This window comes from Triturus cristatus, chromosome 6 (genome assembly GCF_964204655.1).
Source record: "Triturus cristatus chromosome 6, aTriCri1.1, whole genome shotgun sequence".
NCBI classification, from domain to species: domain Eukaryota; kingdom Metazoa; phylum Chordata; class Amphibia; order Caudata; family Salamandridae; genus Triturus; species Triturus cristatus.
In genome coordinates, this window is record NC_140589.1 from 1,394,678,990 (window position 1) to 1,394,696,243 (window position 17,254).

The 17,254-nt window shown below is 42.0% G+C and overlaps 1 protein-coding gene across 2 annotated transcripts in view; it reads right to left on the bottom strand.

The window, feature by feature from the left end:
* The window catches only part of LOC146821451 (uncharacterized), a 314,989-nt gene extending 304,177 nt beyond the window's left edge, over positions 1-10,812 (bottom strand). Inside the window, exons 1-2 of one of the 2 annotated variants that reach the window (XM_085612405.1) lie at positions 10,567-10,812; positions 7,464-7,525 (exon numbers count right to left, since the gene is read on the bottom strand). In XM_085612405.1, coding sequence (XP_085468531.1) covers positions 7,464-7,525; positions 10,567-10,747 — 243 coding nt within the window. In that variant the 5' untranslated portion in view covers positions 10,748-10,812. The remainder of the gene's footprint in view (positions 1-7,463; positions 7,526-10,566) is intronic. The other variant, XM_085612404.1, reaches the window with a different exon arrangement.
* Positions 10,813-17,254: the final 6,442 nt, after the last annotated feature.

Genomic DNA, 17,254 nt, shown 5'->3' on the forward strand with positions numbered 1-17,254 from the left:
ATTGTTCTGCATTCTGTCCATCAACTGTTGTTTTTGCTTTAAATATCTAGCCGTTGAGAAAAATTTAGCACCCAAGGCAGGAGGGCCCTTGGGGTTTACGAAATGTGAACCTATTGAAAGATTACTTGAGCCTACCATCCCCCGAATCTGGTCCATTTATGATATGCTTAATAGCCTAATGTCTGATGACCTGACCAGTATTTCCGATAAATGGCAACAGAAGTTGGATATCACTAATGGGGTTCTCTGCCTAGCTCTCCAATTTGCTCAAAGCAATTTATTATCAGCTAATTTACAGGCACAATTTTATGAGACTTGTTTCTTCCTGTACTATACACCAAGTAAAATAGCAAAGTGGGGAACTGGCAGAGGTACTTATTGCCCTTGCTGCTCCGAATACATCGCAGATTCTGTTCACATGTTTGCTACTTGTGAGAAACTCGGGCCTTTGATAATTAAAATGCAAAGATACCTCAGGTCTGTTTTATCTCAAGATATCCGACTCACTCCCACGACGATTTTATTGGGTATACAAGAAACAGTAGATGGGAAAAGAGGGGGGGCCCTAAAGTTTATTGCCATGGCAATCCATAGGTTGTGCAAAACATCGGCTTGGATAGATCCCAATCCTCCTCTATTTTCGCAGTGACTGGCTCGATTATATTCTACCTGCACCCTTGAAAAAGCTATCTATTCAAAGAAGGGTATTTGGACCAAAAAAACGCTTGGTTGTTTGGGAACCCCTGTTCAGCTGGCTTCAACAGACAGATCCTCATCAACCCTAAGGAAGGGGGGTAGGCTCCCTGCTTTCTGTGCTGGGATGGTAAACTACTAGAGGGATGGTCAATCTATTTTAATTGAAGATTTGAAAATTGTTTTAACCAGCTGGGTTATTCTTAGACAACTTTTGCACTGTTCTATATGCGCTATGCACCTTGCACTTTTTTTGCACTAGTCACTTTCTCTTAATGAATGTATATCTGAAAAATTAAGAAATTGTAATTTTGTACTCGATGCACTTTTTCTATTGGGGCCAAAATGATTCCTTTGTGACTATTGTCTTTTATGTCTCTGGTCGCCCTAAATGATGCAAATGGCTAAAATATCAAATGGATTCATCTACTGATTGTGGGAACATGTTGGATAGGGTGGGCTAGAGTGGAGTGGGGGACGGGTCGGTGCTTGACTTTGATATTATGTCTTTTTTTCTGTATTTGGCATATCTAAAAATGTATTAAAAATAAATAAATAACTAAAATAGATGCAGCAGACCTGAAGACTAGCCTGCCAGCCTCCAAAACGACTGAAATTGGGAGTAACCAGGAAGAGGGGAATACAATAAGCCCTCTCTGCTCAATCAGCCATGCCTGCGGCGGACCAAATGGCTGACCCCCCCAAACATAGTCCCACTAAATAAAATGCGGCGATAATTACAATTTACAGTATGCTGGATGCCTGTGTCTGGTGGCACGTCTGCACTGGAATGCATCTAACATAGGCAAAGCCGACCTGAAGACTAGCCCACCAACCTCCAAAATGGCAGACTGAAATTGGGAGCAACCAGGAAGTGGGGAATACAATAAGCCGTCTTGGCTCAATCAGCCAAGGCTGCGGCTGTGGTGATGGCAGATTCCCCTTAAATGAGTAGGAGCGAGCGTCCCTTGTCTTTTTTTTATATATTGAAAGACAAGGTAGCTAAAGATTTGTATGATCTTGACCAAAAGGTATACCAGACCAGTGTTTTTGTGCAACAACAGTCTAATTTTGAAGGATCGATTAACAAAAATGAAATATTCCTGTGTGAAAAGAGGTTGATATTTGAAGAGTGCATCCATTGAGAAGAGAGAGGAATTATAGTTTTCAATTGAACAAAGTAAGGTGTGGAACAGCTAATGCTAATTTTTGGTGCCGAAAGCACAAATAAAATTCCAAACACAAGTTTTGAGTTCTGGACCATAATGGATGTTATTTAAATAAAAGATTTAAGGTTCTTAGATATGTTCGAAGATTATTTTCAGTTTACTTAATATTTTTTGTTTGACGCTATTCCAACAAAACAAAAAAGAGAGCGAAAGATTTTTTTAAAAATCATGTGCATTGCAGTATATAGTAATCCACTGGGCAAGTGGAGATTGTTGAACATTGTTCTGAGTAAAAAACAAAAATGGCTGACATAATGTAACATTTATGACAACTTTTTTTACTGTGTGGTACGATGTAATGTTACCAATAAAGTCAAGTTTTAAAAAAAAGTTCTTAAATGCTGAAACAATGAGAGATTATCAACCAATTTACAGTTCTCTGAAATTTCGTGAAAACAAACTAGGACACTATAACATAACGATAAATCCAAAATGGAGAAATTAAAAAGTGAAGAAAAATTAATGAAATGATGTACACTTTCGAAATTGTAAAAAACTGCAATGGTACAATAGTTAAATAAGAGGGTAGGGGTTATACCTGGGGTTAGGTCTGCTTTTACAGAAGTTAGGGTAAGTGTTATGATGAGGGTTAGTATTAAATTAAGGATTAGGGATAATGTAGGGCAAAGGCTGGGGACAGGATTAATGCTGACAGCTTATTTTTCTTTCGTTTTATCATTCTTTGTCATGGGTTCCTCATTATTTTCCGCCTAAAGAACATTTTTAAATGGGTTGTTATAGTGCATTATACAATTCCTCCTTTTCAAATACATCTATCATTCTTCACTATATTGCTCGTGCAGTAGAGGTCTTAATGAAGAGTTGTGCCATTGGCGCTACCAGCGACTATGGGATGCCTTTCCCATTACATTTATAAATTGCAATTGTGTCTTTTGTCAGTGGGGCATAACAGCTTTTGAAATGTTTATTTTATTGGATTTTGCAATAACCAAATGGATCCATCACAGGCCATAGGGTATTGCACACGGGTATCATAATCAGTAAATACAAGAGAATCACAATGGGATAGACACTAGGTGTGGGGGAGTTTGAGGGAGTTGTACGTGTGCACCAATATGCACTCAGAGTGGCGTGATCAAAGCCAGCATGGCAACTCCAGGGCACCAGTGTGGGATAGGTGGAGGGGAACTGCAGTAAAAAAAATTGCGGGATTAGAAAAGTGAAGACCTGTCCTTCCCCATCTCTGGGTCTGCCAAGGGGATAACACACAGAGGAAGTACTCCAGACTTGGACAACAAGGGTGCGAGTGAAGGTGATGTGGTGCAGGAATAACTTATCCATGGCTGGCATGCCGCACCCAGTTTATCCCAGTGAGAGTGTAGATGGGGAGGGACAGTGTTGCTGGGTGCAGCCTATGGTGACATACAACACTGCCAGAGTTCATAATGTAAGCCACACATGACAAAGAACAATACAGGTCAGCATTCCTACTAAGGCAAAGAGGTGCAAGGCTGCACAAAGCAAAGTCACAGCCCGGTGTGGCGGGTAATGAAACGGCTAAAGTGGCGAGGCTTAACGAGGCACATGTTTGCAGGAGTGGCATCACTGATATCCAGGTATAAGAACACACCACACGTAAGCTGACCAAACTTTGCTTGTCATTGAAGGGATGAAGATATAGACAGTCTGTGGATCATTTGTCGGTGGATAGATGGATATGGGGGGGGGGGGGGAGGCACTGTTTACTGTCAAATGAGATGTAACAACATATGGATCACACTCAGTTCAATCATGCAAAGTCTTTAGACAGTGTTGCCAAATAATGGGAAAGGCACTGGACTGGTCATCAAGTCTGCACTCATGTTCAGTCATTCTTTTAAACCAATCAGAGTGAGTCGATACAGTTCGCAATTCCCAAAAACTAAGTATACTCAATTCTGCAGCTTATAGTGCTGTTGCAAACCATCTTATTCAATAGGCACTGGCCACAATGATGTCGGATAGGTCATGCAGAATGACAAAGGAGGCAGAGATTGGAAATTGAAAGCCGAAGGAAGTACGCATGGACTACCATATCGGAGACCAAAAGTGTGCAAAATTTGGACAGGACATAGTAGATTTTCCATGCCCACACCATCAGCCACATGAAGACGGATACATATGCTGTTGCTTCTGTGTCTCCTGGGCTGGAAACAATAACAATCACTAGTAGTATTACATAGTGCGTGGTACCACATATAACTGTGATTTAGTATTGCTAATAGTACAATGTATTACTACTACCCAATTAATTTTCTGTCAGTATGCTGGCTACAGTACCCATCACTGAAAACGAAGAATGGTAAAGTATCCCGTTATCCTCTTTCAGCCATCCTTTTTCAAAAGGAGTCGAGGCTAGGCTGCTGCTGACCCAGGTACCACACGCCCACCCCACCCAACCCTTGCTAGTTCCGTGCATTTTAACCCCCACTCAAATCAGTGTCTTCAAATTTCGGGGCCAACTCGGAATGTTGTGAATGTGTGAACGTGAAATCTGTTACTTGTCCACTGAAAGCATGATGTGAAAGAATGCTAGTCATTGATGCAGTGCTTGGCTTCGCACCTGCTCATTTAAGCAATCTCCATAAGGATACACCATTGGTCAGTTTTCGTTTAGTAGCAGTGCTGCCATCCCAAGTGTCACTTGGGGTTTCCGGAACAGTGCCTACATTGTGTGCTATTTCCACGCATGAATCTGCAGCCAGGGCAGTCATCTCCACATCACCTGTCGCAGTTTCAGCTCTACTCCCTCAAACCTTCGCTCTGACTTCCTAAAAAACACCTTATCGAACGACCCTTCGTCCTTTCCATGGTCCTTGCTGGAATTATAATAGGTTCCTCTATAATTAAACAGTGCAAAGGGTAACAGGATAAAACAGTATATTGTGTACAACTACAATCGGTGTAGGTATGCCTAGATGTGGCGCCCAGCTCTTTGTGCAATAGGAACTCAAATCAGGACAACAAGAGTGAAAGTCATTTCCCAGGGGAAGTGGCCTAGCGGTCCATACTGAACTGCCCCTCATCAGTGCGGGCCAAGATGGATTCGCAATTGTTGTTCCCGGTCAGTAACTGAGCGACAAACCATAAAATGGTGGAAATTAGTTCACCCAGAGTTGTGTTGTTACCACTGTATGAATTTGGCTCAAACATTGCCATCTACCACCTTTGTGCTGTCTAAGTGGACTAGCTCATGCACAAAATGCCTCTACTTGAACTTCTTATTTGTTTTCAAAATAGTCAAGCGAATTCTGTTTTGGAAGGCACAAACATTATTTTGTAGCATTTTCTAGAGCGCAGCAAAGTACGATTCAGGGTGGAGCCCTCATAAGTTAGTCATGCATGATTAGTGCAGTTGCATTTTGGATTCAAACGTTTGCAATACTCTTACCCAGTTAAGCTACTTTCCCCAAAGTTGTTGCAAAGATGATGTCACTAATTACAAAACCTTAACGATAGATGTTTTGTGAGTTTTGCAACAATATATTTTTCAGTTTTTTTTTGTGCTCCACCTAGAAAATAATGGCCCATCTAATGCTGCTTAGATTAAGCACAAGATAGGGTCACATGAGCACCGCCCCAGGGGTACCTCTGTAAAGGCAGTGTATTCAAGGTACACCTAGAGTGATTCTTGTGAAACGAAACCTCTTTAAATACTCCACGGGGCCCAGTAAGAGATTATTTCTGTCTGCTGCTGGACTTGCCTCTGCTCATCACACGCAAACGTTGTGCATTTAGCAGTGCAAGGCAAAGTGAGTTGCAGAATTCATCACACAGTAACTGGTGTCAAGGTCTGCTACTGCCCATACCGAGCACTAGGGAAGAAACACCCCTAAAATGTGAGGAGTGCAGTTAGGCCCCTCTCTTGATGTTCCAACTACTGAAGCTACAGAGTTTCGATAAAGAGCCAGGGTACAGGCCTTGTTCAAAGAAAGCATGTGCCAGGCTCTATACTGCTGAGCAAAACATATTTAGGATTCTTCGCTTCTTCATGCAAAACGCTGAATTTGTAGAAGAAAAAGGGTTTGTGCTGCTAATAGTTGTGTAAACTCTTACGGAATAGAATGCACCCCTCCAATGATTATTAAATTATATTTCTTCTGTTACCATTGTTCTCTGCTCTGGATTACATGAAGGTTTATTGCGTTTTAACATGACAGACAATTTTTTCTTTGTAATTTCACTGGTATAATTCTGTTACAGTAAGCATATATAAGAACAGGGCATGGTTGGTCATTAAACGTAATTTCCATCTGCTGATATAAATACATTTAGAACTAGACAGAATACTGCATATGGGGTCATACCAGTCATGTGTACACTGTCGCACAACTTCCCTTTTCTGCTAGTTAGATTTCTTCACTATGAGACCTCCAAGATGCTCAAGGACAAAGGTATTTTGCACTGCATATGCCTGTTCTATGTAGGTGAAGTACGCTTTAACTGCTGTTGCTTTCAGTTCTATGTATGACAAAAGCTTGCACCATTGCGTTCCATTCTGTACTGTTTGCCTTTTAATAGCTTTTAACTCCATCATACAAAAGCCATTTTTGTTTCCACTTTTATCTTGACAATGCACACTTAACTCAAAACAGGAACTATCATAAATATTTTGTGTTGCGTTATAACGAATATGTCGCTACGGCACATCAGCTCTTATCTAATTTATAAGTCAACTCAATAAAAAATACGATTTCCATCTATCAAACACAAGGGTAGAGAGTTGATACTGGGTGCTCTGGGTAGGAGGGAAGTAGCGGTGAGTTTGGGAGCATTCCTACCCCTAGCGATCCTCCTGCCCTTAAAATCAGCCTGGCCAATCCATGCGACCCCAACGGTACGGAAGAACTACAGCAAAGCTAAAGAGAGGAATTTGGTCACAACTAGTGCAAGTCCAAGAAGACCTAACAATTGGGAGAGGTCACTCAAGTTATGTGCTTTGGGACAGTCTTAAGGTGGCCAAAGCACTAGAGAAATAATCTTTCAAAGTAGACACTAGTAAGCATTTCACTGTCCACAGTCAAAGGGCAATGAGGTCACCAAATTCTCCCGCTGAGGCTCAGCAACCATGTCCCAAAATACTTTTCGTAGGACAGTCAGTGGGGAAGGCAGGAGGTAATCGTAAATTAAATTTCAGAGAATAAAAGGGATATTTTGATTCATAAAATTAGGACAGCGTTATGTTTAGGGGCAAAATGCATAAGCATACAGAAATACCAACATTTTTGGATGATAAAGTAAGGGGTGTTCTCCCCCTACATGGGGAGTGCACCCGCTACGTTTTTTTCCTATGCATTCTACTATTTTTAGATTTCTATACACTCCTCTTAATAAAAGCATTTCTCTCCACTCCTCTTAATAAAAGCAGGGCTACGAGGAAGTATCAGACTTCCATGTATGTAACCTGCATAAATTATTTTTGGCATCTTTGTCTTGGCCTTCAAGTGAATACAAGGGCCTGTTCTTTACCAGAAAAAAAATAGCCTAATACTGTGAAGAAAAAAAACGACAAAATATTGTGAGAAAAAAATACGTACTCACCATGCCTGAAGTCGAGTTTGCTGTTCTGTCTGCTTGTAGCTGATCTTTTCTTTCCCCGGAGGCTGAAAATCACAGTTGAAAGGTTACATATTAGCAGTTCCAGGAAGCCCATGACACGCATTCGATAACAACCTCTAAAGCCAGTGGAAGATTTCCAGCGAGTCTATTTTTACCGTTTGTTATTGGAAGCAATCTTGGTGTTGTGGCAAGTGAGAAACAAACACTGGCAAAGCCAATAATCCCAATTTTCTATAGTGAAAAGTCATTCACAAGTGTCACTAATGCACAATCTAGACAGAGAGAGGCAAACAGTAGTGCAGGTTTCCTTAACAAACAGAGCAGATAGATAGATCACCGGGAAAAGTACCGAGGCCAAAAAAGTTAGGATGCCCGAGCTGCATCCCAGTCGGAGAGAGCTCTAGAGTACGTGCAGGATTTTACAGATCTCCTGCATAAGGTGGAGGGGAACGCCCTTACCCTCCGTACTTCACCCTTGCTGACCCACCTCAGGAAGGCACTCAAAACCTGGCTCTTTGACTAACACCACACCATAGCGCCTTTATTTTTTATCATTAAGCGCCTGGATACCCTCTCGGGTGAGAAGCAGCGCTTTAGTAATACCGCTTGATTGATTGATAAACCTCATTCAGAGCTCCTGGAAGGGGTGGGGGCCCCACAGAAGGACTACAGAATCAGAGGCCACTAATAAGGGTGGAGAAAAGGGAAGGAATCCTATGGGTGGGAAGAAGCAATGGGGTCTGCTTCCCACTCAATCTACAGCAGGAAATGGAAACTGAAAAGAGAATAAATAGACAAACGTTGTCAGCCCTGGTGATTAAGAACAAGCAGCTTCTTTCTCTCTCAATATCAAACATGTGCTCTTTGCAAAGGAATTGTATGCAACAAGATCATTGCACTAGATGTGACCCAGGGTGAACTTTCACATGATGCACTGCAGTTGAAGCATTATTTTGAGGAATACAAAAAATAAAAAAAAAGAGTTCTAGGATGGGCTGCCCTAAGGACCTCTTTTGTACTATTGCAATAACTTTCTTTCATGACATTCAATCACAGCTACATCAGTACAAAAAACTGGGACTGGAAATTCCCTACAATAGGCAGTAGAAATGTGTGTTCAATCTCTCTTGTGTGAGATCTTCCGATACTCTATTTATTTCCTTTGAAGTCTGGTATTTACTTATAGATCTGTGTTTACTTTAAGGTGGGTATTTAACAGAAATAAAAAGATAAAAACGCCAGTGGGTGCCCGACTCATATCCGTTATGTGAAACTATGAGAGAGCTATTAATATTCTTTCAACTTATAGACTTGAACAATTGATCAGACCAACTACTAGGGTTTGGTAGTCACAGTATATTAGTCATATAATCTAGAGTACGTCAATCAGCCTCCACTTCCCTAACACTTTAGAGGACAAGCCCTATGTTCATGAAATCAAAATAAGTATGTTATGCAAAGGAATTGTACAAATTGGCTTATGAGTTAAAAAAACGATAAACGGATAATTAAGCTCTCAAATTTCCCATTCCATGAATGAGCGCATCCAGTCCAGGATTTTACTGTTGTGTGTTGAGATTTGTAGTTTAACCCCTTATACAACTAGGACCACAAAAACCCACAATTCAAAGAAAAGACCTGAACTGGATGAGCTACACCTACGTGAAAATGGGAAACTTGAGATCTCTAGGGTACCAAAGCAGCCAAATAGCTCCAGTCATGTGGGTCAGTTACAGCCAGTCCTGATTTTCTATCCAGCAGAGACAGGGATGCTGGCACCCATAGGCTCATAGCAAAAAGAGGAGAGCAAATCTACAAATCCAAGAAGTGCTGTTGGCTATAAAGACAGAACAAAAGCTGAAAATGGGAGAGAGGACTGGGCCTCTTTCCAGGTATGATAGCATCAACACAGAGTTCATGCCAAGTTAAAAGCCATGCTTAGTATTCGGTGGATTCCCAGAACTTTAGGACAGTGATTTCCCTGGTAAATATTTTACAAATAATACCTTGTGTGCTTAATAAATTACATGCGGAAACATTGCTATTAGCAATCTGCGCATCAAACACACCCATCACCCAGAAATAAACACAGACGCAAAAGTTGGGAGTATGCAGACATTGAACTAGGATCACCTACTGTTTAGCCACATGAGTTCCAATGTAAAGCTCAAAAATTATGCCAGAATCTAATTACAGGTTCACGTTAACATCACATTTTCAGCCATCTCTCAAAGATGTGTTTCACCTTGTTTGGACTCCTTTTTTGTGATGACTGTCTGTCGACTTAAGTGTGATAAAGCGTGAGGGAGGATATTTACTACAGGGCTCTTATATTTCACTGGTCTGTGCTTAAGTAGCTCATCCTGTCCAGTTTTTCTCTATCATTCTGTGACTTGCAGTCCTTATTTTAGAGTGGATCAACTGGATTAAAAAATGCATATTGCAACAAAAACTAAAATCTTGGAGAGCTCATATCACACGGACTGGAGAACCCTGAAGGTTCTGTAAACCATTAAATGTTGGGTAAAAAGTCTAGACTCCCTGAATTTCTAACCCAGTTTGTTTGGCTGAATTATCTGTTTACATCTTATGGCAAAAGAGCCTTTACGTGGCCCGGTGTGAGGTGACATGTTTGGTCTTACACAAAACAAATAAACGAAACTAGCAAGTCAAATTGACTTAGGGAGAATAAATGGCTGCTTCCCCCCAACATTTGCTATGCCAGGCGCTGCTCTAAGGAGGCTTGATTTTCTAATCGATCGGAAGAATTAAGAAGGGGCAGGAGGTTGAGCAAAATAACTTGATAATGATTCCACTCCATTGAATAAATAAATGGCGGAGAAGCTGAAATGGCAGCTGAATCAGGCTCTCTGTTAGCTCCGCCAATCCAGGTATTGATTTTGAAGCCGGGGGGCTGTGCGGGTCAGGCAGCGACGATATCAGGTTAATTACAGCAACACTGGCGGACATTGATAGGCCCAGCCGCGCGAGCTGAGTGATCAGCAGGTTATTGGCCCGGCACATTAAACAGTATAAAGAGACGGCCCTCGTGCAAACAACTCAGACATGACAATCAATACAGTACCGTGGCAGAACAGCAGCCGCCAATGAGTGATATCGGAACAGTCTGTCAGTGGCCCGTCTGGAGAGGCGGCGAGGGCTGGAAAGCAGGACGCATGGCCTGCTGGGAAATGAGAGACTTTGGAACCAGCCGAGCAGCGCCCGAAATCCTGCGTTCTGTCAGCTGCGAAGTGGCGCCGGGTCATGTGTGAAGCTTTCAGCCAGTCTTGGCTTTACACCCATTTTCTCATCGTGTTCTGGGACTTGTAGTTAGTTTCACGTTTAAATATTGCTAGTTAGGAGCGGGGGGGGGGGGGGGGGTCAATTTCGCTTGGCATAGGGCCAATTAGCATTGAGCCGTTCTCCACGCACCTCGTAATATTTCTCAACTCGCGGGGAGCGGGTCTTTTTAAATAAAAACATGGTGTGCGTTGACAAATCTTGGAGTGTTAATTTAAAAAAAAAAAACATGTGGGCTAGAGACTAAGTCAGTGACTGCATATCAAGGAAATCTGATTAATCTCAAATTCCTCACTTAACATTGTAGGCATTGGCATTACTGCCAAGTGCCCCTAAGGAAATTGTGATGCCCTAAGACAGTCGTGTGTTTTTTATGCAACAGCATGTTGCACTCTGGGATTTGTGTGATTACTTTTAGCATTGTACGTATTGGCTCAAAAATACCATTGTTCTAAGTTTTGTTGGACTAACATTGATAAAGCTGTCCCACATAACATCGACCTAGTAGTTATTTTTGTTATACTAGGCAATCATCTTATCTCCAAGTATCTTTTTTTTTTCATCACCAGCCCTGGCCTGGCAGGTTTCCCAGGCCCATGCGTGATGTGCTGCTCCAACCCAGGTTTTTTCTTTGGATTCTAGGACTTGTAGTCTTATTTCATTACAAACCAGGACTACAAGTCCCAAAATTCAAACAAAAAATCCCTGGACTGGACCATTACATCATGCATGGACCTGGGAAACTTGGCAGCTATGCACCACATAGCTTATCTGAGGTATCATGAGGACAGCTGAAGAGATATGGGGCTGGGTAATGTCACATACAACCTTTTCAGATAATCATGGATTTTTGGTATGTTGTATGCAGTGCCATTTAAGCCAACACATATAATAAGAACGGTGAAACTACAAGTTCCAGTATGCAAAGTGATGTTGGCTACTTTGAGGATGTGCCCTTACATGCCCAAATTTGGAGTGTTTAAAACCTGTCTACATGCTAATATTGAGAGTTCTGAAAAAACAAAACACTACGTTTATATTGAAATATAATGTAGTTTTGAAGGACTATTAATGTATTATTTTTGTAGAGATGTTGCTAGGAGTAACAAATGGGTATGGTGTAAAGCAATATATATGCGATGTATATGTATTCTAGTTAAACTCACTAGTCATGCACTCCACTGCTATGATTCCACATTGCCTTTTATGACCGACATTTTATTTAATGAATGATAAAAAAAACAAGGTAAAGCCAAAGCTCTTGATTCTAAAGAAGGAAATCCCTTACTGGAATCAGTGTTGTCAGAACGCACAGCTATGTTTGCTCCCAAAGTCGTCATCTTATCTGAATCCCAATATCACTAGGTGCTTCTACCTTGCTCACTTTACCACTGGATTCAAGATAGCCTGGCTGACGAGGGTTATGAACCCGAAACCGGTCCCAGGATGCTTGTTTCCGGTCCAGGGAAGACATGGCTTGGCAGTTCGGGCTGGACTGTTCCCGTAAGGCACAGGGTCAGACTGATTTGCATATGGCCATGTCTGAACTGGGGTGGTGGAGTGAGCTAAAGAATGATGATGGATTAAACCCAGATCAGTTGACTGGGGGTGAGTGTTTGATTTGCTCAAGCGCTCCGTCCATCATCCCCTTTGGTATCGCTTTGTTCGCCCTAAGTTGGCAAGGTATGCCCAGACATGTGTCCCTTGCTCACTTTACTACTGGATTCAAGATAGCCTGGATGACGAGGGTTATGAACCCGTAACCGGTCCCAGGATGCTTATTTCCGGTCCAGGGAAGACATGGCTTGGCAGTTCGGGCTGGACTGTTCCCATGAGGCACAGGGTCAGACTGATTTGCATATGGCCATGTCTGAACTGGGGTGGTGAAGTGAGCTAAAGAATGATGATGGATTAAACCCAGATCAGTTGACTGGGGGAGAGTGTTTGATTTGCTCAAGCGCTCCGTCCATCATCCCCTTTGGTATCGCTCTACCTCAGAAGGAACACAAGGGTTCAGTTTGGAGCATTCTTACAATCTATTGATGTCTGATACCTAGTCCGGTTTGTGTGAACCAGTAGTACAAGACCCAGCATCTGTTAAGTTGCTCACTAAAAACCCAGTAATGGAACACTGTGGTTTATTGTGGCATGGAGGCATCTGTTACCTCTAATATTGAGATTGCTCAGTGAGTTTAGTGCAACACAAACACCTGGAGATTATAGGTACAAATTCTTGTAGGGTCAGTTCAGCTATTCATTCATCCGAGGGTTATATAATGAATAACATTGACATTGGTAATTCCTTTTATAATAAGGCTGCCTGCTTTCCATTTTTACTGATTTTTACAGATAAATACAGACAGAAAACATTTCTTTTCTTATCTGTATTTATTTTTAAATGTGGATAAAAACGGAAGTTGGGTTGCTTTTTGAGTAATTCTAAATACTGTCTGCCATGACTGTGAGGTCAATAGCTGTGTAGATTGATAGGTAAGGGGGTTAAAAAAGAAAGGAATTTTAGTAAAGAGTCTTTAGCACCAGTAGATATGCACAAGGTTAATACTGAAATGTGCAGATTTTCATATAAGTGCATTAATTTATCTTCTGTGGGTGTTCACAGCATTGAAGCTTGGCAGAGATTCAAGTATGAGTGCATATTTATCGGATAAATAAATATGGAAATGTACTAATTACAGCATAATGTTTTCACAAAACCCAAAATAAATATGGATAAATACAGATAAAATTAACAAAAAATAAATATGGATAAATACAGACGGAAATGTCCAAAAAATAAATACCATAAAACTGGGTGCCCTATTTTTGATGTATTCATTTTTTTGTTGTTAGGCCCAGAAGTAGTCTGAGAGCTGTACAGTCGGTAAATCTAAAACACAAAAAACAGTACATAATAAACAGTATCGCAAATCAAGAAACGAACAGCAATCTACCAATATTGTGTGCTCAGGGTAATGTATGACTCACACACACAAGTGATACAGCATGCAGGAAAAACTTTTAACTAGACGTACCTGGAGATCGGAGATAGCCTTTCCAAAGAAATGTCCACAGTTCGAGTAGCAGAAGTCCACTACATAGAGTAGTCCACCAGAAAGGATAACATAAAATTTAGTTTTATAACAGATCAACACAGCTGACAGAATCCTTAAAATATTTTCCACAGCTGTGGCAATCTTCATACATTTTGAAGGAAAACTGGAATGGAGGTATAAGTGGAAACAAAAGTTAAAATCTGTGCTATGTATGTTTGTAATAAAAAAAATATTTGGAGGAAAAAGGAAAGTGGGAGGAAAGAAGGAATCTGGTTTTCAGCAAAAATTGACTCCTAACAGAAGATATAGTTTATAGGCTTGCACTGCATGGTATGGTCTTCCTGGAGAGACCCATGAAGAGGCCTTGAGGAAACCTTTGGTTCCGAGAGGCAGGGGAAACCCAAAAAGGAGTCAAAAAAACCCTTGTCAAGAAAGTGAAGCCATCCTATGAGTGAGGGCTTGCATGAGACCGTACACTGCAGCATGAAGTCTATCTACAGAGGAGGTGGAGGCAAGGGAGACTAGCCTTGTCGGAAAGGTAAAGGTCTCTGGAGAAGAAAGGGGTAAGGAGAAACCCAGGAACAATAGAAAGAGAATCCTGAGTAAAAGTACAGAGATGATGGGGATATGGACAGTAAGAACAGTCCTGCCTGGATGGAGATTGGGTTTAGTGGTATTTATGGACCATGTGGGCCCTGCAACATGGAGTCATCTGGGAACATTAGAATGGAAGGAAATTCTAGAGATAAAATGGGACCACCAGTTTCTGGACAGATAAGGAGCCTTATTCACAAAGAAAGTACGATAATTACAGGTGGAGATCTCCATGTAATGTTTCGACTTTCTGTAATTCACAGACATACTCCTGGGAAGTTGAATCAGGCAAAGATTTCCGATCTTTCTCCGGGGAAGGCCATGTGGCAGTCCTTGTGCTATCTTGTTCTCAATAGTTAAGAGTCTGAATCATTTCAGAGTGGAAAGGGGGATGAGAGAAGTTTGCGTATGTCGACGAACATCTATGTTTGTGGACATTCACAAGTTGCCATGACTAAGCATGCCTTGGATACCCCACTTTCTCATGCCATGAGTTGGATTTAAGGAGGCAGAGAACTCTGCATTTGTGACAGAAATCTCCTCACACATAAATGGGCTTACGCCTGCTAGGAATCTCCTTGTGAAATCCTGGTAGACGTAAGTAAATAATTTTAGTCGTAAACTTATGTTCACGACCAAATTTAGCTTTGTGAATCTGGACCATTGTCCCTCTTCAAAGAGAGGGGACATTGCTTGTCTCCCACTTAAAGTAGCCGGAGACCACTTTTGTTACCTGGGATGTGGGTGACGGGAGTCCCGGGAAGAGCTAGGGGTCTAAATATTGCACCCTTCATCAGCCAAATGAAGTTCAAATTGGACACTGGTCCACCCTGCCGCTGAATATCATGTAACACATCACACTTTTCAAAAAGAGAAGGGACATGATTGGGCACAGGTGCACCTCCTGTGCAAGGTGAGGGCTCCCGGGGTGATGGAGGGTCAGAAGGATAGAGCGCACCCAGGCAGCAATGAAGAAGAAAAAAAATGTTTTATGCAAGTTCCGAATTACTGTTCTTTTTTGGCACCTGCTACATAAATAGATAGACATTGCTGATATTATTCTAAATTAAATATACCAGGTTAAAAGATAGTATAATAGATAATGGGGTCCATCCTGCTTTAAAGTAGAATGAATTGCTTTTAGTTCCTATTATCTTTCGTGATCTCGATTTTAAAAGGGAAAAGCAAATCTACATTCGGAAGAAATAAAAGAAGCGTCCAAGCTAGGAACCCCAGAACGTCAAATCGTGTTAGCTTAAAACCTGCCCTGCCTGAAGATGCCACATTAGGACCGGGGCACTCGGCTACTCTGGAAATATTGGTTACCGACGCCAGCCCTCTCCAGCAGGCACGAGAGGCCCTCCTGTCGTGAGAGTGCCCCATCCTGAAGGGTCAATGGCACACTCAGCTAACGCTCTCTGCAAATTATTTAACTGTAGAGCTTCAAAAGGAGGCTGAGGAGACCGTGTTCTCCTTTGCATGGCAATTGATAGTCGTTTTGTGTGTAAACGCATTAAGACAAACTGTCCTGTGTTAAAAAAAAAAAAAACGCTTCTCGTTTTGTTCAGATTAGGTTGATGCTGTTTTGCTTCACCAGTCCTCTCTTACAAGGCGGAATTTAGATTCTTGTTGAAAGAGTGCCTACCCATAGCAAACAAAAAAGTAGAAAGAATGCGGCTTACTTTGCGCTGGCGTATCCATTCCCTAGTATGTACTGCCATCGTGTGGACAAAATTATTTTGCGACGATCCTTGTCGATGAAAAAAACGCTCAATTCCAATTTGCTCCGAGCAAATGAGAGCTGCCGCTGGGAGACTGCTAACGCTGCGGACCGCGTGCCGACATTCTAGGCACCCCGGGGCTCTTCGTGGAAAAATCATGTGTGTGCCTCAAAGTCTCAAAGGGCTAGAGGGCGTTATGTGGTGTTGCTTTTATCGTTTCTGCTAACAACCTTCCCATCCCCTGAGAAGCCTCCTACCAGTTATGGCAAGCCTGATCTCTTTAATGTTCACTTGAAAGCGTCCACGAAGCTGGCCTAAATCTTTGTGAAATCGTGCCTTTCGACTAAAGTGGTATACGTGACTCGACTGTATTTTGCCATGACGCTTCTGATCTAACTGTTTTTATGGAGCTAAGGCGTATACACTAACTAGAGGGTCTCATGGCGGCCCCGAACGGCCTTTGTAATACAGAATTATGGAGTTGAGCTGGGCAGAGAAAAAAACCTACAGCATGAAAGTTTTCAGCTGTTCTCCCAGACAGGAGAACGGTCTCTTTTCCCATCTATTAAGAGGAACAGCAAAAAGATGAGACGGTGATCAAAGATTAGATCTGGGACAACACTTCCTAAATGTATTGGCCACAAGGGAGGGAAGACTGGCATCAGGCAGTTCTAAAAATAGCAACATCACAAAATAATACGATGGCCAGTGTTGAAACTTTTCAAACACTCACCCCTAGTCACAGATCTGGGTTTAAACCGTTGTTATTTTACTCGCCACGTCACCCCAGTTTGGACCCTGCCATATGCAAATCAGTCTTGACCCTGTTACCATGGGAACAGTCCAGCCCGGACTGCCAGGCCAGGTCCTCCCTAGGCTGGAGACCAGGATCCTGGAACCTGTTTCGGGGTATCACCCATCATCAGCCAGGCTAGCTTAAATCCAGTGGCGCAGAGAGCAGGGGACTCACATCTGGGCATAACCTTAGCTTTAAAAATAGCTTCTTTTGCATAGGAAGCAAATATACATTAATCGAACGGCCACACACAGCATTACACATTTGCAAGGTCAGTGGCACCCTACCGAATGTGCTGTAGTCTTTTCC